The sequence below is a fragment of the Phyllostomus discolor genome, chromosome 5 (assembly GCF_004126475.2).
Source record: "Phyllostomus discolor isolate MPI-MPIP mPhyDis1 chromosome 5, mPhyDis1.pri.v3, whole genome shotgun sequence".
NCBI lineage: Eukaryota > Metazoa > Chordata > Mammalia > Chiroptera > Phyllostomidae > Phyllostomus > Phyllostomus discolor.
The window spans coordinates 134,698,733-134,726,686 of NC_040907.2; the positions used below are offsets into that span (position 1 = coordinate 134,698,733).

Sequence of the window (27,954 nt, forward strand, 5' to 3'; positions counted from 1 at the left end):
GTTGTCTTCTTACCTTCATTAATAGGCATGAACAAGCATTCAGCAGAGTGAAAAGAAAAGGACAATAATTATATTGTTGTGAGCTGTCCAGAGAGAGAGTTGTGATTAGTTTCATACTTAAAAACTACTGATTGCCTTGCCACCTAGGAGGAAGTACATAATCAGAAGAAACAGGTGTTTGTTTCCTTGACTACTTAGGACATTGAACACCTCTTGGAGTAGTCTGTCTGTAGCAGCTCAGACTCTGCTGTAAGAGTAGGAACAGGTTAGGTGGGTTTCGTACAAAGTCTGAGTGTGATGAAACAACGATTTGCCTATATGACAATGGGATGGGGCTGATGAGACACTCACCTTAGCATTTGTATAGGTTGAAACATGCGGAAACACTCAGGCGCTGAGATGTCTGGAATGGCTTGTTAATCCCCCATCCACGTTTCCCCTTGCCAGAATGGGAACACTGCCCTGGCCATTGCCCGGAGGCTCGGCTACATCTCGGTGGTCGACACGCTGAAGGTCGTGACTGAAGAGACCATTACCACAACGGTGAGTAGTGGGTGCCAGCCGCGGTGACCCAGGGAGCCGCTTCTCAGACAGGAGATTGTCCTGGGCTTTGCAGAGACGGACCTTGTCTCCTCCGTCCAGGCTACGAGCCATGTTTCCAGATGCTGTCACCCTGCCGTTGGCAGTCAGCACAGCAAAACTCTCGTTTCTAACACCAAGAAAACTTCACTAAAAACACCCCTTTAAAAGTTGCAGTAGTGGCTATAGAGTTTTTAGTTCCATGTAAAGCTAAATGTGTTTATTTGTTTTGATATTGTAAAAAGTTTTCATGAGATGAAAGCAGAAGTGTTTCTAACATCCTTATTTGACAGTGTAAGAAAATTGGAAATTCTAAGTTGGTTCCTTGAAGTGTTTTAAATCACAAATAATAATGGGTACCTTGTTGTCATTATTGTAAAAATTACATTGTTATAAAAATAAAACACTAGAGACAGGATCAAATTGATTTTTCGCCACTCTCACTCATCTTCCATTCATCTACAGGCGTTTTCATGGGGAAAACAATAGCTGCTTTATTAAAATTTAAAGTAAATCTTTGCCAGGAGGCCTTGTTGAATCAGATACGTCCTTACAAGCTGTAGCCTCTAGGATAAGTCATTTTTTTAACCCCACCTGGTTTCTTTGAACTGCATCAAGATTCGATAACTTTGGAATGCAGAGCAGATATTGCACCATCTCAGGGCCTTATTTGAGTTAGCCCGGACTGAATGACTCAGCACGCGGGCCGGCAATAGACATGGTAAATGTCAGACTCTGGAACATTTGGAATTACCATCTCTGCCTTCTCTTCTCATCTCCCACCTTCCAATATGAAAGAAGGCACAGTTAGCATCTGCACAGTTTGTATACACAGTGCGGCATATGAAACGCATGAGTTGAGGGGTTCTTTAGCTACCTGCAGATTGAGTTATTTGGCTATCTGCAGGCTTTAGAAACTAAATCATAAGCCTGCTGATTACAAGAGAGAAGTTTGATAATGCGTAAAAGAGAAAATAATAGCTTTAATAGGCTAACATGATGGTTAGCCATCAGAGCACATTTCTTTCATTTATTTTTAATTGAATTTGTTGGGGTGACATTGGTTAATAAAATTATATAGGTTTCAGATGTACAGTGCTATGATACATCACCTGTATGTTGTATGTTCACCACCCCAAGGCACTACTTACCCCTCCCCTTCTTACTCTCTCCCAGACACATCTCTGACTTCAATGTATCATTTGTATAGGAGATGAAGTCCCACATGTTGCTTTCACATACCTCTTGAGCATTTCATCATCCTAAAATCTATTATGAAATTCTCAAGTAAAGGGTTTAACCAAATAATATTTCTCAACCTTAATTTTATAGACATCTCATGTAGCTCTTTCTAGGGTGGGGAAGGAGAGGGGAGGACAAGGGGTTAAACAATGGCCAAGCGTCACCATGCTACAAAAGACCTGAAGCCACTGCAACAAGCATATAAGACTTCTTGTGAACCAAAACTCACCCAGAAGTTCAAAATACAAAATGATTGAATGAAAATGAATTTGTCACCCATTCAGAAAGTTCAAATTGTTTCTTTGAAACCAAAAAGGCTCTCAGAGAAATAAAGTTGCAGACAGAGAATCAAATCACAGACTCAGGAACTCACCTGAAAGACAAGGGTTTGAGAGCACAGGTTCCTGGGGAGAGACAGACACAGGCTGGGCTGAACCATTTCACTCCTGACCTCGTCAGCAGACGTGTTTCTCATAGAGCGAGTAGACAGGACTCATGCTGACAGGAAAGGTTCAGTGGGCCTAATGAAAGAAACGAGGATTCCACCAACTGAAGTACTCAGGTTGATTAGAAAGGAGTCTGTCCAAGTCCCTAAGACTTAGCCCAGCACTGAGGTATGTGAAACTGTTTCAAGCTGAGATACCTCCTCATTAGCCCTGCCATAGCAGTTACATGTAATCCAGCTTACCAGAGGATGGACACCATTCAGGGTGGAGTCTGAGATCTTAAAATCACTAACCACAGTGCAATCTCTCCCAGAGGGAGACCTCTGCAGAGCGAGCTATGGGGCCCCGCTGTCTCTGTAAGCAGACTTTAGTTTTTAAAAACAACTTTAAAAAAGACTTCATCTTCCACAGGAGCACCATGTATATGTGGCAATTCTGAGAAAGATGCAGCATAGCAAACTGACTAGAAGGTGATATTCAAGAGATATGAATTAAACTGCTTAAATCGTGCTGTTTAAAATACCCGACTCCCTGAGTAGCAGTGAGCAGAGTACATCTGTCACTCAGATATGTTTCTAATTCCATTACCTAATACAGGGAACCAGGGTTCCTTGGAGAAATGGCTGAATCCAATTAGAACCAGGGTAGGAAATATACAAGATGAGAAGGGAACATCTCGTACTGCCAAAAAAGGAAGTGCCCCCTCTCAAATAAATAAGTAAATAAATAAGCACATGAGAAATGGTGGGGGTATGTCAAAGGGACACAGGAATCAACAGAAAGAGTCCCCAGTGCCAAAAGCTGGAGCAGTTTCAGCAAAAATAAATAAATAGTGTTGGGGTATAGAGCAAAGTACATAATACATGTCCAGAATCCATACTGATGAATAAATGCTTGAATAGGTAGGGAAGTAGAGACAGATTTCTCAGGCAATAGCATTCCAAATAACTTTTTAGAACACTCCACCCTGAAGGCAGTGGAACGTAATTCCCCACTGCTTAAATCTGGATTTAGTAAAGTGACTTCCCTCCAAAGACAGCAGGCTGGAAAGGGGGCTGGTAGGGAATAGAAGAACTTTACAGTGGAGACACCAGGCCAACAACGTGGCAACCAGATGACGTAGGTTAAGGTCAACACCGGTAAGTCAAATTGATGGTATGTGATAAAAATGGCATTTTACCTGTGTGGTCTTGTCTCAAAACCATATTACCTCAGTCTAGTCATGAGGAAAACATGAGGCAAGTTCCAGAAGAGAGACAGTCTACAAAACAGTCGACCAGGTCTTCTCAGAACTGTCAAGGTCATTAAAAACAAGGACAGTCTGAGAAACTCTCACAGCCAGGAGGAGAAATGACAGCTAAAAATAATATGGCATCCTAGATGGGATCCTAGATGAGAAAAAAAGGGACATTTGGTAGAAACTTTAAAAATCTGAATATAGACTTTCATTAACAATACTATATTATAATTGGTTTATTAATTATAATAAATATACCATAATAACGTAAGATGTTAATAATAGGAGAAACTTAGTAAACTCTCTATACTATCTTTACAATATTCCTGTAAATCTAAAATTGCTCTAACATGAAAAGTTTATTTAAAACAAGGTTCAGTTGTAGTTTCACATGACGGAAGAGGCACCAACTAGAGCTTTACTTCCTTCCCCACTATAACTGAGGACAGGGTGTGAATCATATTGACCAAGTATTGTAAGAACTGCTGTAAGCGACTGCGGACTTGACCCTTTCTGAGTTTTAACAGCGTAGCTTTGTTTCAGTAGCTTCATTTAGATGTGTATCTTCCTTTGTTCCATAGTCTTTCATATGCTCAGAATTAAGAGGACTTTTTGAAACATTAAGTTATTAAGATTTTCTAACAAGTAATGCTGCCTGTGTCTTCAGATAGATACGATCTCTGTAGGTAAGAAGCTACCAGAGCAAGTAACAAGAGACTCAGTAAGGCCTTTCTTCTGCACTATACTGTTCTTTAATTTTTTTTGTAGATGTTAAAACGATCTTGCAAATGTATTACCTACAAAGTATTTTCTTCATATACATAATCATTAAATTCTGCAATTTATGCAATCTTAATATCAATTTATTCTAGGAATTAAAGTGCATACTTAGGTAGGGAAGACAAAATAAATGTCTGGTTTGACAAATGGTAAAGACATATTTATTGCCATTCATTTGGCTTACCTTCAGCCAAGACATTTAATAAAATGAAGTGGCAGGTGCATCAGACCAGGAAAAGTATAGAAAAAGTATAGGCAATATCGCTCTTCTTTGTTGTTTGAAAAGCCTTATTAGCGACTTAAGTTATTTAAGCTGGTGTGCTTTGTCCCTAAAATTGTTCATCTTATAATTGTTCTCTACCTTGTATATGGCGAGGGCCTTAGTGCTACTAAAGGACAATTTTGATGTCATTTTATAGGTGGAGGCTTCAGGATAAGCAACACATAAATCAACTAATTTAGAAAGCAAGAAATAGCCTCATTAAAACATGCACTCTCCTCACACTAAAGTCACTGTTTTTTTTGTTCTTGTTGTTATTAGACTGTCACAGAGAAGCACAAAATGAATGTTCCAGAAACAATGAATGAAGTTCTTGACATGTCTGATGATGAAGGTATGAAAACCTCCTGTGTGTTCATAATAATTAAAGTGACTATGTATTTCTTTCCTGAAGAAAATTCATTGCAAAAATATTTGTAGAAACATTAAAATGTGTTGTCGTAGTATCAAGAGTATGCATTTTCCACACACTTACACTGTTCACTTAAATCATGCAGTTCGTAAAGCCAACGCCCCTGAAATGCTCAGTGATGGCGAATATATCTCAGATGTTGAAGAAGGTATTTGCAAATTTTTATTGTGATGAAACTTAACTACCACCTTTATCTTCCATTTCTAATCTTTAAAATGTAACACTCCCTTGAGTTACTAACTTTTCATTTTCTCTTTAGATTATTAATTTATGCGTCATTTAAACAATGCCTATTTGCTATTACTGATCGTCTTCTTTTAGTCTCTTTGAACCTGTTCTCGAACCCGTCCTCCAGCTTGCAAATACAAGTCTCACTCAGTATCTAGATAATTTTCTGTTTGCTCCTAGTAAGCAGGAAATTGATGTTTTATTGTTTACATCTGAAAATCTCAAAAGGGAAAGCTGATTCATGCTTATAGCTAAAATATTTTTTTAAACTTATTTATTTTTAGACAGGGGGGAAGGGAGAAAGAGAGAGAGAAACTTCAGTGTATGGTTGCCTCTAACATGTCCCACACTGGGGACCTGGCCCGCAACCCAGGTATGTGCCCTGACTGGGAATTGAACCAGCGACCCTTTGGTTCACAGGCTGGTGCTCAATCCACTGAACCACACCAGCCAGGGCCTAAAATATTTTTTAAATAAGCAAGAGACAATATTCTTATAGGCACGAGATCAGTTTCCCATTCTAAGATTTTCCTTCAGCTTTGTAGTGAAAACAGCTTTTGATCTTGAACTAATAGTGAAAACACAACCTGAACAAAACTGCTTTCAAAATATAAAATTTCAATATTGATTTCATAAAAGAAATCAAATCAAAATATAAATGATCGTAGCTATATTTCATGTGCTTAAAAGAAATGATATGTTTTCTGCCTTAATTAAAAATCAATACATTTGACTGGGTTATTCATAATTAATGACATGTTTACAAGGCTTATTGGAAAACTAGCATTTTTACCATGAATAAATATTATAAAGATGGCAAATCATGGAGTGTTGCTGAAATAATGAAATGTTTACTTGTAGGATTTGTGTTATATTTATTTTTCTTTCTTGCATCGTTTGACTTTCCACACCTACATTCTCTCTTGCTGCTCCCTCCATTTGCCTTCTCCCATGCTGTATTTTTCTCTGGAATCAGTCATAGTGTTGCTAGTCTTCCTCTGCCTTTAGGTAATCTTCCTATTTTAATTATCAGTTCCTTCTTTGATTTGCACAAAATTCATTGAAGACCAAAATAGTGGAAAAGTTTACCTGATCCAAAGTCACTTTAATTATTTGGGTCCAATTGTTACTGGACAGGGGCCTGGCCCTGAGCAGGTCTGCCTAGGGCCAGCTGTAGTGTGTGGGTTCTTGACTTCGTGCAGGAAAAATTTCACAACATGAGTCCGGGTGACAATGAGGGTACATTTATTAAAGCTGGGGGCAGTGAAATCAATGGTGGGCTTAGCATACAGGAAACAGCAGGAGAGCCTGGGCTGGGTTGCCTTAGCTCACTGGGAAGTCAGAGAAAAGGAGGCCTTGAGGACAGCTTGAGGGAATTAGCCTGGGACAAGCTGCCAGCTGCCCAGTGCCTTAGAGTTTAGGAGACTGCATGCCTGTGGGGAAAGACATGAGGGAAGAGGAAGGGAATCCTGTGGGCTGCTCCCCAGAAGGCAAACTGATCTAAAGACCTGAGTCCTTTGTCTAGAGGTTTTTACCTCTCTCAGAGGTGGGAATCTTAGGGGAGGGTTACAGAAGAATAGTCATCAGTTCTCCAGGTGTGTCCTTTCAGGGTCATTGTCTCCTCTGATTGGTCAGTGACAGGGCAGGGGTCTTTAGTCATTGCAGTTGGTTCTGGCCATTGCCGGCTGGTTTTGCTGCTTTTCTGGGACTAAAGTTGAAATAGAGCTGAGACCTAGATGTTATCTGCTGGAAGGAAAGGCCAGAGGAGAAGAGGTAGAAACAGTACCTCCCCTAGGGCGAGGTCCTTGTTTCCCAGCCTTGCCTCCTGCCAGGCACTGGGGGAAGGGGCCTTCTTCCCTGTGACCATCTGCACCTGGCTGTAAATTGCTCAGCCATTGTGTTCAGCTGTCTGTCTCAGTTTCCCTGTTCTACTTGCCAAGGAATTTTCCCGGCTTCTCACTGTCAGGCCTCACGATGACAGCCCACTGTTGGTGTGTTAGTGTGTGGCAGGGACTCAGCGTCCAGAAGAGCTAATGCCATGTGGTCATTAAGGACCAGGAAGGACCTGTCTCATTGTTTGTAAATGTTGTTTTGACAAATATTAAAGGCTTTATTCATTTTTCCTTCCTTTCCTCTAAAGCATCAGCTATATGTTTATGTCCATTCTATCCCCAAATATATAATATTTGTATCATCTTTAGGACTTTAAGAGCAGTATGCTTTCTTGTCATGATATTTCAATGCCACCTTATGCCACATTTTCAGAGTAATTTCTGATAAGCAGAAGATAAAAGGAAAATGATGTTCTCACATAGGTGTGTATACATGCAACCCGTGACATCAAAGTATGTTTTTCAAGTGAAATTTATATGAAATAGAATGATAGTCACAGACCTAAAAAGTTGTTAGTTTTTAACAAAATATCCCAAAAGAGCCACATCAATGAGAAGCCAAGTTTGAATGGACTATACAATATAGCCTTTATTCATGTGAATAACCAAATAATTTCAAGAAAAAGAGAAATTTTGAATCTCTTAGTTTGAAGCTACTGGATCTAGCTGTTTGACTAGAAGTGACAGTCACTTCCTTTAGATTTTTCTCAGTTTGGTAATTTGAAGTTAACAAGAAAATTTAAAATTCCACTACAATCCTTCTTTAAACACATTGGCCCTTGTTTCATGGGTGTGTTCATGGGCTGTTGGAGTCAAATGGCTTTTGATTTCATAATGTGGTAGAATTAATGTGGAAAAGGGGTTTCCACATGAAATGTTTCCACTAATGTTTAAAGTCCGAACAACATCCATCTACTGCGGGAATTGCCTCCACAGAATCCTCTGCTTAGGAGTTCCTTTTCCCAGGTATCTCAAATGATAGGAATTTCCTGATCCCCAAACTGCCTGCTCCACTGAGAACAACTCTGACTTTAAAAATTCTTCATTTCATTGAGTGTTCTGTAGCTTCTACTCATTGATCCAGGCTCTGATATATTTGGCACTACTTAGAACAAAATCTGCCTCTTTCATGTGGCAATCCTTTCAATATTTGAAAACACTTTTGTATTTCTTCTTAGTCTTTTTTTCCCTAGGCATATTATCACCACTTCCTTCCACTGTTCCCTCACCATCCTACTCAGTCTCCCATGCACATTTCAGTACGCCTCTCTCTGCCCCCGTGAACTGAGGCGGCCAGACCCGAACACAATATGTTAGATGTGGTGTGCTCAAAGCAGACAGTGGAAGACGTATTGCTTTGTCCATGGATGATATTAAAAATCTATTACTGAAGATTAAGATGTTTTTGAGGTTGTAATATACATTTAATCTGACATGAATATTACTGTCAGCTAATGTCCTTGAATTTTGCTCACAGGAGCACCATTAAGCCACATTTGTTCTATCATGTGGCTTACGTCATTCTTTGCTGCAGAAACTAGCATTTCTATAATACTCCAAATTCCAAAACAAATCATTTTGAAATGTTAATTCTAAGAGGCCCCTACAATGTTAATGATGGTTTTTACTTCTGACTCATTTGCCTGATAGTTTGGCCAGAACTTTGCCACTTTAGTTGGAGTTGAAGCAGTAAACCCTAGGAACTGTGGCACATGGTTATTTCCATGAAACCACATGTTGTGAATTTGTCTCTCTACAAGAACTAGTAAGAGATTACTACACTGGTATCTCAGGATGCTGATATCAGCAGCTTTTTATTATTTTTATTTTTTTCAGCAGCTTTTTAAAGCAAATAAAAATAACAGTAGTATATGCTGTTCAGTTTTCTCAAGAAAAAAATAGAAGCATGAATGTGTAATATGGGAAAATATAATTTTAATTCTAAATTATAAAAAGTGAGTAAATATTAACAGAACAGTAGTCTCTCTTCTTTCTTTTTTGCTTTCTCCTTCTCTTTCTCCTCTTACTTTGGTCCACTGTGAGAAATCATTATAAGAGAAAGAATGTTTGGATTACTTGCTCAAAAAAAATTAAGAGAAATAAGTCTAGACAATGCTATCAGCCAATGACCTAGGGGCACAAAGGAGTCAAGCTACAGAGTAGAGCAGAGGAGGAAGGCTCAGCAAAGCAGGGCAGTAGAAGAAGAGGAGATAAGCAACCTTGTCTAAGGCAGGATTTTAAGCCCAAGCATCATTCAGGTAAGGAGGTAAGCAGAGCGCCTCGGAGGCCTAGGCTGGTTCACCAGTATCTTAATGCTCTGCTGTTTCTTTCCCAGAATATGTTACATACATCAATATTAATATACATACAACATTAATATATTTATTCTAGTGCCGGTTAGATTCTTACATTTTATAATTGATGTTGTAATTCAGAAGAAAGAGAAGAAAAGATGAGAGAGAAAGAAACAGAGAAGAAGGTGGAAGGAAGGGAGGGGAAAGAAAAGAGATAAAAATAAGAAAGAGAAAGGGAAGGAAAGAAGAAAGAAAATTGAGATTAAGGTTTAAGTTGTCTTCCAATTGGGGGTCCCCTCCCAAGAGAATTCAGTTAGCTTTAGGTAAAAATTGGTTTTAAATGATAAATTAACATAAAATGTATTTTATAAAAAATTTTAAAATGTATATAAAATACTATTTTAACTTGCATAATTCTTGTGGATTGGGTAGCAGATTTTAAAACTATAGCTAGGACATAATGAGAAATGGAATTAAACCATGAAAAGTAAAATCCAAAAAGGCAGCTCTGTGAAATACAACCCTAGTGATCTTTTGAGACATCTGGGTGAGCAAACTTTCTGGGAAGAATTTTTAATCCTTAGGTACTTATAAATTTAATAGGGCTGCAAAATCTCTTCAGGGTCAAGTGCAGATCCAAAATATTAAAATAAAAAATAACAATCTAAGTACAACATGTGGTAGAAGTAATTATCAACTAGGTAAGAGTTTGAGATCTCATAAAGCCATAAAATTTCATCCTGTATTAGAGTGACATGAGGGGTGAGGAGAGTCACTCTCAGTTCACCTTGGTGCCAAGTTCAGTGCCCGATAGAAGCCATGGCAAATTAAAACCCACAGAATTCAAAGAACTGAAAGGGCAGGGTCAGTGTCATGTAACCCTCGCTCTCCGTTATACTGAGGAAGCACAGCCCAGATAAGTGTGTTGAGTGTCTTGCCCAGCCAGGAGAGTGGCAGAGCTGGACCAGGAGATGGAGCAGACAGTCTGTGCTTTCACATGACATCTTTCACTGGTACCCTAACACGATCTGTCTCTTATATACAGAACCCAAGGATGTATTTTTAAATTTCTTTTTTAAAAAAACATTATAGTTAGGAGAGGGAACAAATCATGCTCTTCAAAATTATCACAAGGCAGTAAGAATTATTTTTTAAAGACTTAAATGAGGCTACAATAGACATATACAATAGAAATATCTTCATATGGCCATCTGGGCAAAAGAAATATGCTGACCAAGAGATGCAAGTTCAAGTAAAATAAATATAAACATGATTTAGAATACATTTTAAGAATCAAAAGCAAGTCATTTTAGTAAATATGTCCAAGTATTCTCAATTAGGGGAGAATAACTAGAATTTTACTTGGCATAATCTGAAACTAAAAAAATTAGGAGAAATTAGTTTGAGAAATATAAAGCTAGATGTCAAGAACGGCACCAGAAAAACACCCGCTAGGACCCCACCTCACCAAATGTCAAGGACTGTCCTGCCAGCCTAACCTCTTTGTTATCCCAATAAGTATACCAGACGATTATGTGTCTAGTTTTATACAGACTGGAAAGATGCTTGCACATAAGCTTGCCCCCACATGGTTCAAAGGAGTGGTGGTTGTGTCATGCAGAAATTGTTCTTCACCTGAAGTTTTATCATTGTACAAATACCTCTTAAATCATCTAGCCTTTTGCTTCATATTTCTCTGCTCATAACTGACCTTTCGAATAGACGTTACGTAATGGCACGCCACTCATAGTGATAAAGTCAAAGTGAAACACCGGAAGCAGAGACCAAGTCTTATGCTCAGTTGTGTCCCCAGATCCCAGCCCAGGGCCTGGTGCCCCACCAACCTTCCATATGCATTTAGTCAGTTGCATCAAAGTGGAGGGAGACTCAGGAGAAGGAGAGTTTCACAGATTTCTGAAAATGCAGGATGGAGAACATGTGCCTGTTCCTTTTTCTCTCCATTAAATCCCTGCTCACTGAGACAGCCCTAGACTGTGTATTGAACTTAAAAACAACTTCATAATGACTCCCCCAAGGTGTGCTTGCATCTCAAACAACCATTAATTTAAAGGAATTTTCAGCTAAAGAAAAAGATCTGTGGAATAAAGACCAAGGCCTTTATTCTAAAACAGAGCCCATCCTTCCGTGGGTAGCCTTTCTTTGGAATTGGAATTGTTTAGTGATTTTCATCCATGTTATCCATTGGCATTCCCAGCTGTGTACTTGGTGTTTCCACTGAGAATTCTCACAGGTAATTTACCTCATCATGCCCTGAATGTACCCCTGCTAAACAATGCCTCTTCCTACCCTTCTCCATCTCAGGGAATGAGTCCAGTAACCAAGTCAAAACCTGTGGTTAAGTGTAATTTCTTTTTCTTTACCACTCATATCCCATCCATCAGCAAGTCCTGTTAGTTCTACTTCCAGAGCACATCTCCAATCCCTGTCCTCTGCATCCCCATGGCCGCCACCCTAATCCTGCCCACACCCCAACCATTTCTCCCAGGGGATGCTGACTGCAGGGGGCTCTTTGCAGGGCTCCAATCCTGCTCTCCCCGCACATACCCAGCCTTCTTCACAGCATCCTTGGCAGTCTCTCATGAGTACACGCTGCATCATGTTATTCCTTTCCCCAGCTTAAAACCCTCCACAGCTGAGAGTAATGTTCTTGAAATTCATTCATGCTGTTGCATATAATTGTAGATTACTTTTATTTCTATGCAATATTCCATTGTCTGCCTATGCCGTAATTACATTATCTATTCTTCTATTCATGTAAATCAGGCTTGTTGCCAGTTTGGAGCTTTCGCAAACAAAGCTGCTATAAATCTCCTTGTATGTGTTTCCTGGTACACCTACGCACACATTTCTGCAGGGTCCTGAGGAGTATAGTTACTGGGTTGTGGATTATGCAAACACAAAATTCATCAAATTCAGGTAGGATTGTGAGGTTATTTTTAAAACACGAGGACAAGAATATCATGAGCCAGGTGATTAAATGTGGAGGAGGCTGTGATTTGGGAGGCTTTTGAAGTGTTGATGTTCTGTTTCTTAACCTGGATGTTTATTGTTATAAAATTATTGATTTTATAACAATTTGCTAAGGTGTGCATTTACATTTTTACATGGTCATCTGATTGTGGTGGCTGTATTTCAGGGAAAATGTAGTCATTCCCCACAAATAATGCAGACACACCCCCAAAATACACAACTAAACTAAAAACCTCTCAAGGCTTTCCATTGCACTTGGACCGAAACTCAGTCCCTCCGCGCAGTCGCTAAGTCCCGTGGGATGTGGCCCCTCGGCTGTCTCCTTTCTGTTCTCTTCTCACTCATACTTTTTGATTTCTTCCTAATGCTCATCTCAGTGTATTAGTCATACATTTTGGGGCAGCAAAACTTGCCTGTGAAGGGCCACATTGTCTCTTTCCCAGCTGCTCTAATCTGCCTTGCAGCATGAACACAGTGGAGACAGCACCTCTGCAGGTAGACATGGCTGTGTGACTAAACTTGATTTACAGGAACGGGAGGGCAGGCTGGATTTGACCCACAGACTATAGTTTGACAACTTGTGAGTAATTTTTATTTTCTTTCAAACCAGCCTATTAGCTCTAGAAGGGCAGAGCTCCCCTTGTCACTGTCTGAGCTCTTAGGACAAACACTCAGTTCATGGGTCCCCGTGTCACTAGTGAAGCTTCACACATTTACTCTGCTCTGTCCCTCCGCAGGATCCCATATACATGAACACTCTCAACATCCTAAACAAGTACTTAACCATTTATTGAGCCCTTTCTATGGGTGAGGCTTTAAGGTACATACAGTTCATGTGTTACATCACTTAACACTCATGGTGACCCTCTAAGTTAGAGCCAAGCTTTTCCACTTCCCAGATGTGGAAAGCCCATTGCATCAAGGTGAAGGACCTTGATCAAGATCACACGAGTCAGCACAGTGCATGTACTCAAATCCCTGGCCGTAACCTCGACTCGAACATCGGTGGTGCCTGATAATTTAGATGAGAGATTCTTGTAAGTTCTGAATAAGATAATAAGTAGGAACATGTGAGCCCAGAGATCTCAGGAAATGTTAGTTGCAAGGTACCTTATCTTGCTTAATTTTGTCAAAGTAGTGGAGAGTATTATCTGTACTACTATTAATCCTAATTTGCACTTAGTCCTAATTTAAAGTATTATTAGTTCTAATTTACATTAAGGAATCTGAAGCTCAAAGACTTTAAGATATTTGTTGAGGTGCATGTACCAAGGAAAATGGAAAATGAATTTACTTTTTCTGCTTCGACTCTTCTACCCAATGAGATGCTCTAAGTCAGGAGAGGAATAGATAAAATGACAAGGAATTCAAAAGAAGGGGAGATTACTGAAGGCCTCAGGGAGGAAGCATTTTAAGGAACAGATGGAGTTACTTAAGGAATAGATAGAATTTGGACAAACATAACTTTTTTTTGGGGGGGGGGTTGGGGCAGAAAGGAGAGGGTGAAAGAAGTGTTGCTGGGCCAGAAAACTTTTTGGTCCAAGTGACAGAGACAAAGGAGTGAAGGGCTCCATGGCAGAGCCCAGCACGCCACAGGGAGGGGAAGCTCGGCACCAGCCAGAATGAGGACTCCAAGACAGGCCATGGAAGGAAGAGAAGCGGTTCCACAAAACCCTGGGCACACTGACATTGAAGAGGAAGAAGAGCGCCAAAGGCTGTGGGGACAGAGTGGGTGAAGAGTGGAGGGAGAAAGCCAGAGGGTGAGTTCTAGGGGAAGCCATGGGAGGAACCTCCCTGGGAAAGTCCTGTCAGGTGAGCACAGGCAACTCCCTGGTGACCTCAGCATCTGGCATGTCCCTGATACCGTGAACGTGGGCTCAGAAGGAGAGCTTCGAGTGCGGAGAGGAGGAAAGTCAGACAGTGGGTGTATTTCTTCCTCCCAAGAAGCCTGTGGAAGGAGTGGACGGAGGGATGGTTACCTCTCTTTTTTTTAATTTTTATTTTAATTGTTGTTGAAGTACAATTTTCTACCTTTTACCTTAAGAGAGGGCAGGGAATGAAGCATGTTTATTGACTAAGGATGATAGGTTGTTTTTTCATTTGCCCAAAACACATGGCAATTTTGAACATGATTTCCCCCTCACCCCTGCCACATTATTTTAATCCCTGCCCGTGTACCTGCAGAGTCTGACCTGCTCCATGTGGAAGCGAGTCCTAATAAAACCACCCCAGTCGCTGCCCCCTCACACTGGCATCCTTACTACAGAGAGAAGAAAGTGCACCATCAGCACTGAGCGTGAATGGCAGGGCAGGTAGTGTGGGGGAGGGTAGAGAGCCAGGAACAGGAGGGGTTAGGCAACCAGGGACACTGGGAAGGGGTGGTCTGACCACTTGGCCTAGAATCACAGTGAGGATGAGCACTGACAATAGGCCTGGGTGTCTTTACCTTGTATGTACACATCTTTTTAGCTCAGAGATAGAAAACAAACTAAAAAACAGATATTTATTGCCCTGTGCAATGAAAGGCAGTTTGAATATAAGAGAAGGAAGAGGCCAAAGCCTTGCCCACAAAGTATACATAGTCCTGGTATTCCTTTGTACCTGAGGGTGGTGAACACGCTCCTGTTTTGTACATATGGTCCTTGTGCACCTCAGTAATGAAGGACCGAGACTAAGAAGGCTTGGATTTGAAGTCAAAGCTAGACAAATCACTAAGGAAGGATGAACAAGAGAAAGAGCCAACTGGCAGACTGCTGCCACCTGGAATTTAGGTAGCTACCTAATTTCTCTGCAAGTAGGAACCAACATTTTCGTGCCTGATTTCACAGGGCTAGCTTGTGGCTAGTAATTTATTCATCATGTAGGCTTCTTTACAAGTGGCTTAGATTTTAGATAATGAGAAGAGTGTAAGTAACCTTGCACTCCTTCCTAACTTCATTCCATCATTAGTCTGAGATGTTTGACCACATCGGTGTACTGTGTAATCTTTCTTAGATGATTGAGGGGCATTTCCAGGTTAGGGTTAAGGACCATTGACAAGAATATACGAAAAATGATAGTGACTATTACAACATTGTCTTTTTCTACCTCTTCAGAGGGAAGGCACTAAATTCTTTTTCTTTGCTGGGATGGGTTTATTTATTAACCAAGTTCACAGGGGATAGTTTTTGTTGCTACATCTGGAAAAGTTCCAACACTGAGTCATGCATGCTTACTTTTGAAATGATGTCTAGTCTAAATTAAGGAGCAGTGAAGTACTATACGGTTTTTTAAAGAAACACACCTGGCCACAAAGAACAGAACAATGTTGAAGAGGAAAGAAGCAAATTAACTTTTGTTCTTTTTATAAAAACAAATCAGCCTGAGCAAGAAGAGTCGTTTGTTCTGTAGAGTAACAGCCACTTGTTATTGTTTAAGAGATATGCAGACTTTACCATTCAAGCCTGATTCCTTGTCGGCAACCTATGAAGCCACGATCTTCTGAGCAGGTAGAGCTGGGGAAGGAGAGAAACCATGCAGAGGATGGCCCTCCCACAAGAGGTTCCCGGATCCCTTAGAATGACACACACTTCTTCAGCCTCCTGAAGGCCACTTACTCCACTCATAGCACCTCTAAACATTTTCTAAGCTTATCCTGTTGTTCTCACATGTTTGGGAAAGAAAGCAAGATTGTATTCCAGCATTTAGTTATGTTTTGAAAGAACCTCCCACTGCTTCTAGGTGATGCTGGAAAACAAATGGTTAAATGAGTGTCTGCTAGTTCCTGATAGAAGGGGCAGGTGGAGAGTACAGGGAGCAGGAAAGAGCTTCCTCCATTTTTCACCTTGGCCTTGGGGCCATCAGCCTCTCTCTGAGCCTCCAACCATCTCAAAAGGTCCTGGAGTCCAGAGCACCTTCTGTGCCTCCAGCCAAACACCAGTGCCTGTGCTACACATATGAGTCCCTGAAGGAGAGGCACAATTCCATCATCTGTACATCCCCAGCACTCTCATATCCATCTCTCAGCATTTGCAGGAGAGCTTAAGACAAGCGCTTGATCCCAAGTGCGAGTTGCAAGGTCAAATATGCGCAGATCTGTAATCTTAGTAACTTTCCCATTAACTATAATGTGACTTAAAGGCAACAGTTGCCTTTACTCATAACATAGGTCCTAGCACAGTGCTCTACTGTGTTGCTACTCAAAGTGCAGTCTACAGTCACCTAGAAGTTTGTTACACATTCAAGATCTCAGGGTCTGCCCTAGACCTGTGGGACCAGCATCTGCCATATGACAAGGTCTGCTGGTGATCCAAATGTGTGCATTGAAATTTGAGAGACATGGCACTTGGTCCATTGAATTCAATCACTGAAGCTCAGGTTTTGCGCATTCTAGTAATTCCCACCAGGAAAACAGATATTTAATTCTGTAGAATCAGTACTGCCATTAGATATTTGCCACTAATTTGTAAGGATTTTTTAGAGAAATGTTTATCAAATTGTGGTCCCTAGACCAGGCACACAGGAGCATTAGATTCACTTGAGAGTTTGTGGTTCTAATACATCCTGTGGGTTGAGAGCTACTACTACAGAAGACTGGGAAGCTACCAGAAGTACATTAATGTCACGCCTCCTTCTGTCTTCCCTGTTAGTTCATTTCTTCTGCTCCATCTCTTAAAGAGGCAAGTAAGGTCGAATATTGTAAATTCCAGAGTTTCCTCTTCATGTTTGCTGCATATGTGCTGGTTGGTATACATGCACATCTTAATATCTACATGGCAAATCTTTATATGTCAAAATACCTTTTCAGTTATATAGAACACACAGCCTAATGACTTGCCTGCAGTCCCTGTTTTTTTGTTTTATTTTAATTTTATTCATTTTTTGAATAGGTGTTAGATGCACATGGTATAAAATTCCCAAGGTACAAGAGTTGACGGTGAAAAGTAAGTCTCCCTCCTTCTCCTGGCTCAAGTAATCTAGTTGCTGTCTCCTGAGGCAATCACTGAACTTTCATTGCACTCGCTTATTGAGCATGTACTGTGTGTGCCTGGCTGTGCTCTGGGCACTGCACATGGAATTAAATAGAAAACAAACATGCTCTCATGGAGCTTACATTTTGGTTACAAATTTTTTATAGTATTTGTTCAGTAGCATAGCATATTGCATTAGTTAAAAGTAGAGCTCTGTATCAAACCAACTGATTTTGAATTTGATTTTTTCCATATTCTAAGTGATCTTACTCCAACAGTGTGAATTGGGTTTTACCTTGAAATGGAGATAATTCTATTTTATAATGTTATTGTGATAATAATACTTATGAAACACCAAACAGCGCCTAGAATATAGTAAATGCTCAATAAATAGCAGTGTTGATTTTAATGATGTGATCTCATTCTGCTCTCCTACAATGTACTCAAGAAATGGCTAAAGGATTTCTTTTTCTGATGGTTTTCATTTCTTCTCTTTGCTGTGTGATTATCAAAAAAAATTGCTTTTTTTCAGAACAAGCAGAGTAAATTTGCATCTTCTAAATTCTGATCATTAACTGCTTATCTATAAGACTGCTGAATTCCAGTAAGAAACCAACTCCTGATAAATCACTAGAATATTTAAGCTTAAGTACCCCTTTATGCTTTCTAATCTAGCTTTTTTTAAATCCCATGTAGTTTGGAGGTCTTCTATTAATCATTTGAAGTGTTTTATGCTATTAATTTCAACTGTATAATGTTATGAAATACATACTTTGGATAGATTCTGCATTTCACAGAAAAGAAATTAAGCAAGGTTTCTGACAATATAATTTGCTGTAGTTACTTTAAGGAACTTTCTTTATGATTCTAGTCTCCATTTAGATAGGAAAGCAATTTTCAACCCCTAGAAAAACAACAATCGTATTAATTGGTGATGGATTTTAAGGGGGTGGGGAGAGCAGAAGAAACATACATGCAAAAGAAAAGAAAGAAAAAAGAGAGAAAAAAGACTTCTAGGACATGAAAACACTTCTAAGTATTAGGTCAAGAACCATTGCCTTTATTGAGCCTGAAAGGGATCATTTGTGGGCATGCCGAAGGTCTGCAAGGAGCTCAGGTTAGGTGCATTCCAGCAGGCACCGGCCCTGCACCACCCACCTGAAATATAAAAAGGAAGGAGGGCACACCTGTTTGATTGCCCACAGTCCTGACAGTCATTTAATGTACATATTCTCTCTTTCGTCCTTTGTCCCTGGTTCTATGTTGTATTATTTCCTGGTAGACAAAGTATAGGAATCTTTGAAAGTTTGAGTGTGGTCTTGGAAACCTCTTCTCGTCACTTAGTCATGATCGGGGGGGGACGAGAAGTGATAGCTGGGCCACTGAAGGGCAGGGCCCCCCAAGCAGCTTTTATTTGCTTAATGGTGGGATCAAAATACATTGCTGGAGGGGGTGGTGTTTTTTTCTTTAAACATTTTCCAGTCTCTGGTATTATGTTGTCAGAAATGGATTAACCAAAGAATACCAGTCCTCCGAATTTTGAAAGGCATCAAATCAATACTAAAACGATGAGGCCTCTAGTGGCATTCCCCAGTGCACTTCCCTGGACTGTGTCTGCCCTGATCATATAGTGCATGACGAGCTCACTCCGATTCATGAGGGATGCATTAGGCAGCCCATATGTGACCTCTTTGACTTACCTTTGGACCTTCTTATTTCTCATTCCACTTTGTTTCCATTAATTATTACAATGTAATAGCCCATCTCCAAACTCAGTGGTTTAATTTATTATTATCTCCCATGGTGGTGTGAGTTGACTGGGCTCAGCTGTGTTCTTGAGATCTTTCATGAGATGATGGTCAGACAGCAGCTGAGGCAGGAGTATCATACCAGGATGTTCAAGATGGTGTCTTCATTCAAAGGTCTGTCCCCTCAGCCAGGCTGGCTGTGACAGCTCAAGGCTGATCTCTGTGCCACCTCCCTGTATGGCTGTCTTCAGCTCCTTCTCAAGCCTAGTGCTCTCAAGGCAGTCAAATTTTTTACATTGAGATTGGCTTCCCCTGAAAAAGTGTTCCAAGAGGCTTAGACAGAAGCTATAAGATTTCCTTTTAGCTCAGAGTCAGGTTGTGCAAAATCACTTCCCCTGCATTTTGTTGTTCAAAAGTCAAGCCAATGTACCAAACACAGGAAACATAAACCCACACAAGTACTTCTCAGTCAGTGAAAATTTGCGTTTCTTGGTAATGACCCCCCAAAAAAACTAGGATTCATTTTTTTAATTGTGTTTAAAGTGGCAGTGTGGGCAGGTGCACTTAAATCACCCATCATGAAATGGGCAACTGCATTAAAAGAGTCTTCAGAAAAAATTCATTGAAGCTGAATGCAGCCTCTTAAAACAACACCAGCTGGTACACTGATACAGATGGGTTCCTAGAATATTCGCCTAGCCGGGAAGCCTGTACTACAAGGGGCCTTCCCTCCAGAAGATAATTTTGTTTTTTTGAAGGGTTCTCACTCACACAGGTAGACAAAAATAGGTTTACAGTTGTGAATACATGAAACAGAGTTTATTCTTGTGTTAGTATTAATTATTATTTGCATAATTGTAAATATATTTTGCCTACTCCTGTATATCTTTTAACTACATATACCTGGTGTTGTATGAGTGTTGTCCGTTAAAAGAATACTTTGGTTGGTTCATACTCAACTTGTATAAGAAGTATTGGGCAGAAGCTACCACTAATCACAATGTTTTTAGATTATAGAATGGATCAGAGGCAGTTAAGTCACTCAATATAGTTCATCTCATGCCTTTTTAATCTTCAGTACAGTAGTATGTTGTAGTGTACAATAATTATAGAATATTGTGTTTAGTGAAAGGAGAGTGAGTTCACTTTATTATTGTTGTTCACTTATTCAGTCAAGAAATGCTTGTTGAATACCTGTGAGGAGCCAGGCCCTGTGTTAGCCCATAGAGATCAGGGACAGTTTGCTGCTGTGGTTGGATTTTGCCCTCACCAGTACAAATAGCACCAATTTAAATGCTAACTGTATGAGTTCATACATTCAGGTGCTTGGGCACTAGAGAACTGTGTGCTACAGAATAATAGTAAGGATTAGTGCTCATTAAGCCCTTACTTGGTGCATTATTTCATTTAATACCCCAAGAGATTGTTGGGATAGAGGCAGAGTTACTCTCCCAGTTTTGTAGAGGTTGAAACGTGTTCCAAAGGTCACCTAATCAGAAATGATGGAACTTGGATTTTAATCCAGAGCACCTACTGTGCAAAACTGCATTAAAATAATACCATTGCCTTGAATTCTAAATTCCTGAACTTGTAAGAAATATTTTCACTTTTCTAAAGTGGTAAATGAATAATTTCTTAATCTATTTTAATTAATCTTTGACCACCTGTATTGATAGCTGCCACTACCACGCCAGCCTCTCTTGGTTTCCCAGTGACCATTGCTGAAGGCTAAGGAGGATGGGTAAAGAGGAGTGAAAACTTAATTTTATTGACATTTTACAGTATACTGACCAGTCATCAAGCTTGACATGCCCAAAGGGTCCTAAGTTACTGTGGAATTTAGATGGGGGAGAAAAGCAAAAACACCAACCTCTTTAATAAAAGCAACCATGATTTCAAAAATATTTATGGGGTATGTACAACATGCTAGGCCCAGGAAAAATTTGGTTCCTAATCTAGGGATCTCACCATCCAGTGGGAGAGACTCAGCCGATGTTTCTGTTGGCAATGCGCTCTGATAAGGGAAGTCTGCACAGGGATACCTCACTTAAGATGACGAGTGAGGGTGGGAGGAGTTTTGGAAAAAGTCAAACATTGGAGAAATTAACTGGGATGAAGAATAGGGGTAAAGGTTCCATCAAGAGAATATATCCTAGGCAATGGTGCAAAGTCTGCAAGACTTTTGGGAATTCTAAAGACTGAAATAATTCTGTGTAGCAGAGGGCAGGATGGGCGTGGAGGAGGGGCCAGAGAGAGGCACGAGAGAAGTCAGGGGAACACCCTTTTCACTGCAGTCCTTGTGAGAAAATTTGAGTGACAGTCACTGAATAAGGCTTTGCTAGAGTATTTGGATTTTAAGTGCGATTGTGGAATACAGATTAAGGTTTTAGACATTTTCTTCATTTTTGCCATGACTTTCCCTTCCATTCTTTCCAGGTTGGAAATTATTCTTTCACTTGGCAATGTTTTTCAATATGTACCAGGCATTATAAATGGTTTCCTTCCTATTTCTACATATTTACAATGTCAATTACAGCCAGGCTGGTCAAATTAAACCACTAGGTATGGCATTGTCTTAATATTCCATGAGTCATTTATTGTTACGGTTATTTATGCATTTATCCAGGAAAACCAAATCCGCTTCCCACTTCATCAGTTCTACAGAATCAAAAGTCTGTATATTTAGGTAACAACCCAAGAGATAGACACACTATCATGAAAAAAGTGCTGCAAACCACCTACCTCAGCAGGGCAGCTTCATACCCTTTACTTACTTTCTAGCCTGAAAAAGAGTAATGAAATTGCCTCCGCAGTGTACCCAGATGGAGGGTGCAGAAGTCCCGCTTAGGCTTAGTTTGCTTAGTTTTCTCCAACACTTGCCAACATAAACAGGGTGGAGCAGCTGTGAAGGCAGGCCCGGAGTCCCAGAGAGAGGGAAACAATGTAACAGCAAAGTGACAGAAACACCTACCCACTGCAGCTACGACCTCTCCAGCCCAAGCTCCCCTGCCCGCCCCATCCCGCCCCGCCAGCCCTGCCCGCCTCCAGGGACCTCTCAAGAGGGAGAGCCAGTTAGTTCCTTCCAGAGTATTAAAGAGTTGAAAGAACCTGTGCCAAAAATAAAGCTGAACATCCACTGCTTTTTCCAGATGGTCTCACTTCTGCTCCTTTTCCTCAAACTCTTGCTAAAAAGCAGCAGTGATGAGTGTGTTCTCATGAGCTTCTTGGAGAGTTATGGGAATCACTGTTTCCTCCCTCTGCCCCACAGTTTCACAACTCCAACTCAAGGGCAGGCCCTCCCTCTGTCTTTTTTTTTCCCCTCCTTCCACCTGACAGGGACCATAAATAACCGAGGCTCCCGGTGTTCCCAGCTGAGAACAAAGTTGAAAGTTTGCCTGCAGCTCCCTGCCACTCCCCGCCTGGGCCACTTCTTTGTTTTCTTGTTTTTTCTCTACCTGGGTTGGCCAGCTCTTCATTGCTTTTGGGGAAGAGTCACCTCGTAATTAAAGGCAGCACCTCGCTCGCTGATTCTCCCTCGGTTTAGGGCTGTCTCGGTTACCCGGTTAGGCACTGAGCACCGGTATCAAATTACCGAAAGTCTACACTGGAGCAGCCCTCATATTTACATACAAATAACTCAGGGCTTGCATTTATGTCACCATTCGGTCCTGCTAGAGGCTTGCCAGAGGAGTTTTTAATCCAATCAGAAGGAGCTTTAAAAGGATGTCTGCGGAGTAATCAAAAGGATCTTAATCTCAATTAAGAGTAGCCAGGTTTTGTTTTGTGGGTTGTTTTGTTTTGTTTTGTTTTGGGGGTTTGTTTTTTTTTTTGGCCAGAAATATTGAAAATCTTTGAACTCTAATGAATAGCAAACGATGTGCAATTCCTCAATTGCCTACACGGAGAAGATGCTGAGAGGAACTCGGTGGTGGTGGTGAAGACGGTGGATACAACCCAAGGACTGGTTTGTTTGGGTTGCTTTGGAGGTAGATTCTAAATCACTGGTTAAGGAATTCCAGGAAACATCAGGAAAGCGTCTGATCAGCCCCGCCTGGTGGAAATGGCTTTACGACAGAGTAAGATCTTTCTTTAAGTTGTACTTGGTGTGTGCTGTTTTTGTCTCGTGTGCGGTGAGTGTGCAAATTAGCCCAGTTGTAAATAGTTACTTAAAATAATCTCTTGGTACTGGGTCGCAGGAGAAAGTTAATCTGTTTAGTTTTTACATTTGCAAAAACAGTAGTTGACAGTGTATTTTTAGACTTGATTGGTAGTTTAAAGGCTGAGCTCTTGTGGTTTCCTGAGTTTAAATGAATGGAAATTATAAACGGGACTGAGAAGGGAATTGGAAAATATAGCTGGAGCGGATGAATCACTTACCTTTGAGAAAACATAACACAGGCTTTTGAAATCTTTACCCGGCCAGCCAAGTTTGTGTCCAGAAAGAGAATGAGAGTCATAAAAAAAGAGATAGAGTTTGCCTCTGCGGAAGGAACTTTTCCACAGCCTGTGCTACATTTTGCAAGGATGGGAACCGTCACTAAGGGCAAAAGGCATCTGGAAAACCTGCCCTGTCACTCTTGGAATGTGGTTTTTCCATGTGAGGTCATGTTATGCATATGTAACTAGTAAAAGTATTTTATGTGGTTAACTCTTTGTATCGATGGCTAAAGAGCATTGATTGTATATAGTCCCTTTTTCAAACTGCTGAAACCCCCATTGGATCTCTATGGAAGGAAGAGCTACTTTGCAAGGAGGGTTTAGACACTGGGGCCATTGGACTGGGCTGTTAATTTGACTGGTTTAGAAACAGTTGAAAATTGAAATGATTCAGTATTCTCCAATTGAACAGTTATAGTTCAGGTTAAGTAATATGCTAGTTTCTTACCTAAGCCCCAAACTGAAATCCTGTGTGCGAGAAGACCATTTAGACAAAAGTCCCTTTCCACGTATAATTTCCAGAAAAGTAAGGAAGAGATGGTTTTTATTTTGCATCAATATCCATTCAAACAAGCTGCCCTCATCACAGTGAGTTGCAGACAACTAATGGACACACAAGATCCTTCTTTCTGGTTCGCCAGGGCTTGAGGGGGAGGAAGGAGGCAGAGGAAATATATTAAAATTGGTACTTAGCACCAGGAGCTCTTTCTGCTACTTAAATTTACTCTTGAAATTATGAACTAACCTCTGCCTGTACTTTTTCCTGCTAAACGGCAGTTACAAATACTATCCCGGGGTCAGGAGAAGATGACTGTGACAGAAGGGGTGTTTGCTGGTGACCAGAGGAGCGGGTTTCTCCACCACAGACCATTCTCAAAAGGGCAGCTTCTGACTCGGGCCTTGCTTTGTGCGTTCGCAGGTGAAGATGCGATGACAGGGGACACGGACAAGTATCTGGGGCCCCAGGACCTTAAGGAACTGGGCGATGACTCTCTGCCTGCCGAAGGCTACATGGGCTTTAGTCTCGGGGCCCGTTCTGCCAGGTATTTTATTGTTGCTGTTTTTTCATAGGCAGTTTCAAACCACCACGATTTGTCATAAACCAGCATCATTTCCATTTTCCCCATTGTCCCCAAATGTGCTCTTTCGATGAGGAGATGAATTTGGTGAAATGGTCTCAACTCAAGTGTACACACTCCGCTATTTTCTTTCGTGGTTTTCAGTCCTTAATTTTATGTGAGTGAACGTGCTAGTTGTTTGTTCTGTTTTTTTCCCGCCTTGCAGTCACGCTTCAAGCATAGTAGCGAAAGAGCTCACAGACCAAACCAGGAGAGTTGATCTGGGTTACATGTTTCAAAACTAAATTTTGTTCTATATTAAAAGGAAAATCTTATTTTCCAGTAATAAGAAATATTTATGTTGATTGTTCACTATTCTCTCTACATTACTGAAAGAATAATGCATGATTGAGACTGGGAAGGGTATTTTGGTTTAAAAATTACACATTGTTTATTAGAATTGCCTGTCAAGAGTTTGAGTATCTCTTCTAAAACTCTGCCATTAGTCTGTTTACCAGGGACATGTTAGGAGTGTGACAGTGACTTCCCAAGAGTCACAGACAGGAATAGTGGTGAAGTCAATCCTCACAACTAAAGCACAAAACTTTGGTATGTGGAAAAGCTTGGCTCACGCCTGTCTGACACTGGTTGAAAGAAACAGGACCTTGTCCAAAATTTGGGGACTTCTTTTCCCTGGTTGGATTAACAGCTTGTTTGCTGACAGTCAGGTTATTTTAAAGCTAATAATTAAACCACCTAAGCCAGAGCCCGGGGACATTTTCCTGTACTTTGAGTGTCTGTAGTAAAAAGTTTCATTGTCTAACAGTAAATGGCACTTCCTACAAGGTAAACCTGAGAGTTAATTCTCACTGTCCTTGATGTGGCCGGTTTAGATCCTGAACTGGTTTTTTTGTTTTTAGTCAGTCTTTTTTTTTTTAACAGAATTTGGAATCTCATGTAACTTACTAGAATTTTTGTTTTATTAATGTATATATAGTATGTGGAAGACAAAATCTTCTTGTAACAGGTATCATTTACAAGAAGGGGAAATAACTTTTTATAATGTGTACTATTTTATGTATTAACAGATGGCAACAAGTTATAACTAAAAATATGCAGAATCTTAGAGGATCTCAAAGGAAAATTCTATTTAGAGATGTAATAGCTTTTATAACCCAATAGCCAGCTGATTCTCTTCCTGAGATAGTTTAGAGAAGGTAACATTTTGTGGATTACTCATTTGTATATAAGAAATTGTAGCAGCTGACATCCAGTGAGTGATGAAACTGAATATTGTCTCATGATTTTTTCCCAAGAAAGTTCTAAGGCTTTCATACTTCTGGTTTTGATTGCACCATTATTATTATTATTTGTTGCTGTTATATGTAACTCATTTTTTTACATTGGCAACTCATGTTATGCTCAGAGGCAAATATAAAAATAAATCATAAAGCCAATGTTTAAAGGTACCGTTAGAGTATAATATTCTGAGTGTAACATTTAAAAAGTAATACATTAAATGTGTATCTCATTCAACCATAACTTTTTTTTTCTTTTTTCCCTGTCTCATTTTTTTTTTTTTGCTTTCTTCTGATTTTTTTTCTAAAAATACTTTAAAATAGTCCCAAGATCAGGTAAGAAATGGCACTTTCCCAGTGTTTTCCTGCCCTTCCCTGACTCATTTTCTCATTTTTCTTTTCTTCAGCATTGTGCTGTGTGCTGTGCTGTGCTGTGCTGTGCTGTTCTGACATGTGCCCTTTTTTTTTTCCTGCTCAGCTTTAGCAAATCAGTTTTGTGATTCTGAGGAAATTAGCAAGTAACTAAATGTATGATAAGAAATGTTACTATGCAAAACTGACTGACTATTTAAGGAACTTCTTTCCCTTAACAAAGTTTGTATAATGCATGAAGAAACTGGAGAAATTTCACTGGACATCACAGTCTTGAAGAGCTGTTTGTTTGCTGGTTGCTATTTTATTTGAGTTGTGTTAGGCACATTAGTATAGTTTTAAGAATTCTTAGGCATGTGGTTTTCTAATACTTCCTGTATTTAACACTTAGGGTATACTGATGACTACAAATAATATAGTTGACCTTAGTTAAAAACAATTTAATGCTTTCCAGATCCCCATGCAAATAATGTCTAATTTTAGTAGCTGAAATTACTTCTCTGTATTAAGGATTCTGAGTGAAGCTTGATGGATTTAATTGGCTCCATCTGTCTATTGTAAGTCGGTCTGGGACAGTCAGGAGTAAGAACTTTAGACACAGAAAACGGAGACATCTTTCAGCTTTTCTCTTGATAGCTCCCAACTCTGGGCCCTGTTGTGTAGTTGGCATGCATGTTTAAGTTAAAAGAAAGAGGGGAAGTTTAAAACATATCAACAAATCTTAGATACATTTAAAAACTGAAATTAAAGTAAATATGTAATTATTTTTAAAAATGTTTAAGGCTTAGTCCACATGTACAGTAAGACTGTGCTCACATACCACCAATATTAACATCCACTGTAGGAACCATAACTTAAGGAAATGAATGTCTGATGCTGAGAGTGAGCTTCACAAATCTCATCACTGGGGCAAAACAGAACCTTGCCTGAATACTTAGAAGTTGCACTGCCTGGTGGTGTGTCCCCGAGGTGACATGGCAATTCAGATTAAAACTAGTTGAAATTAAATACGATTAAAAATGCAGTTCTTCAGTCACTAGCCACACTTCAGGTGCACAGTGGCCCCTTGTGACCTGTGGGCACTGTCTTACCCAGTAAAGATTTAGAACTTGTCCAAAAGTCCTGGTAACAGTGTTGAGTGAGAGGGTAGGAAGAGAATGACTGCTTTTAGGAAGCTTGTATTGCACTGGACAGAATGTAAAGGGACTAGGAACAGGATAACAAATGTTGACGACTGGAAGCAGGGGTGGGGAAAAGGGTGTATGAGTCATGGCTGGACACCGATGGCCTGACTGTGCAGTGCTCAAGGTCATGTGGCTTACTAGGTAAGCTCCTTTGTGCAGGGGTCATGCTTACTTTTATTTTCTTGCTTTTATATCCTGTTTCTAATATTTTGACTAGCTCATAACAGTCACTTAGTAAATATTTGCTGAATACACTATATAATGGCTGTAGAATAATGGTTATTTTGGAGTTCAAGATCCCTTTAAGATTCTGGTGAAAGCTGAGGCTTAATCCTAGAAGAATGTACCTACCCATTTACGTAGACACTTAGAAGAATACCTATAATTCAGGGGCTTCTGTGTATTGATTAAAAAAATACTCGCTTTGGGTAATCTTTAGTAACTACAGAGGGGAAAAGAAATCGTTTTGTGTGAAGCAAGGAGTCCTCATTTGCCTCTTTACTGTTTTCCTTGCCTAATACACACCA

At 40.1% G+C, this 27,954-nt stretch overlaps 1 protein-coding gene across 1 annotated transcript in view; it reads left to right on the forward strand.

Annotated features, from left to right (window-relative positions):
• Nucleotides 1-27,954, forward strand: part of ANK3 (ankyrin 3) — a 328,085-nt gene that overhangs the window by 202,016 nt on the left and 98,115 nt on the right. The window contains 3 exon segments of the mRNA XM_036026924.1: nucleotides 448-543; nucleotides 4,826-4,898; nucleotides 24,435-24,558. Of these exon segments, the coding sequence (XP_035882817.1) occupies nucleotides 448-543; nucleotides 4,826-4,898; nucleotides 24,435-24,558 (293 nt within the window).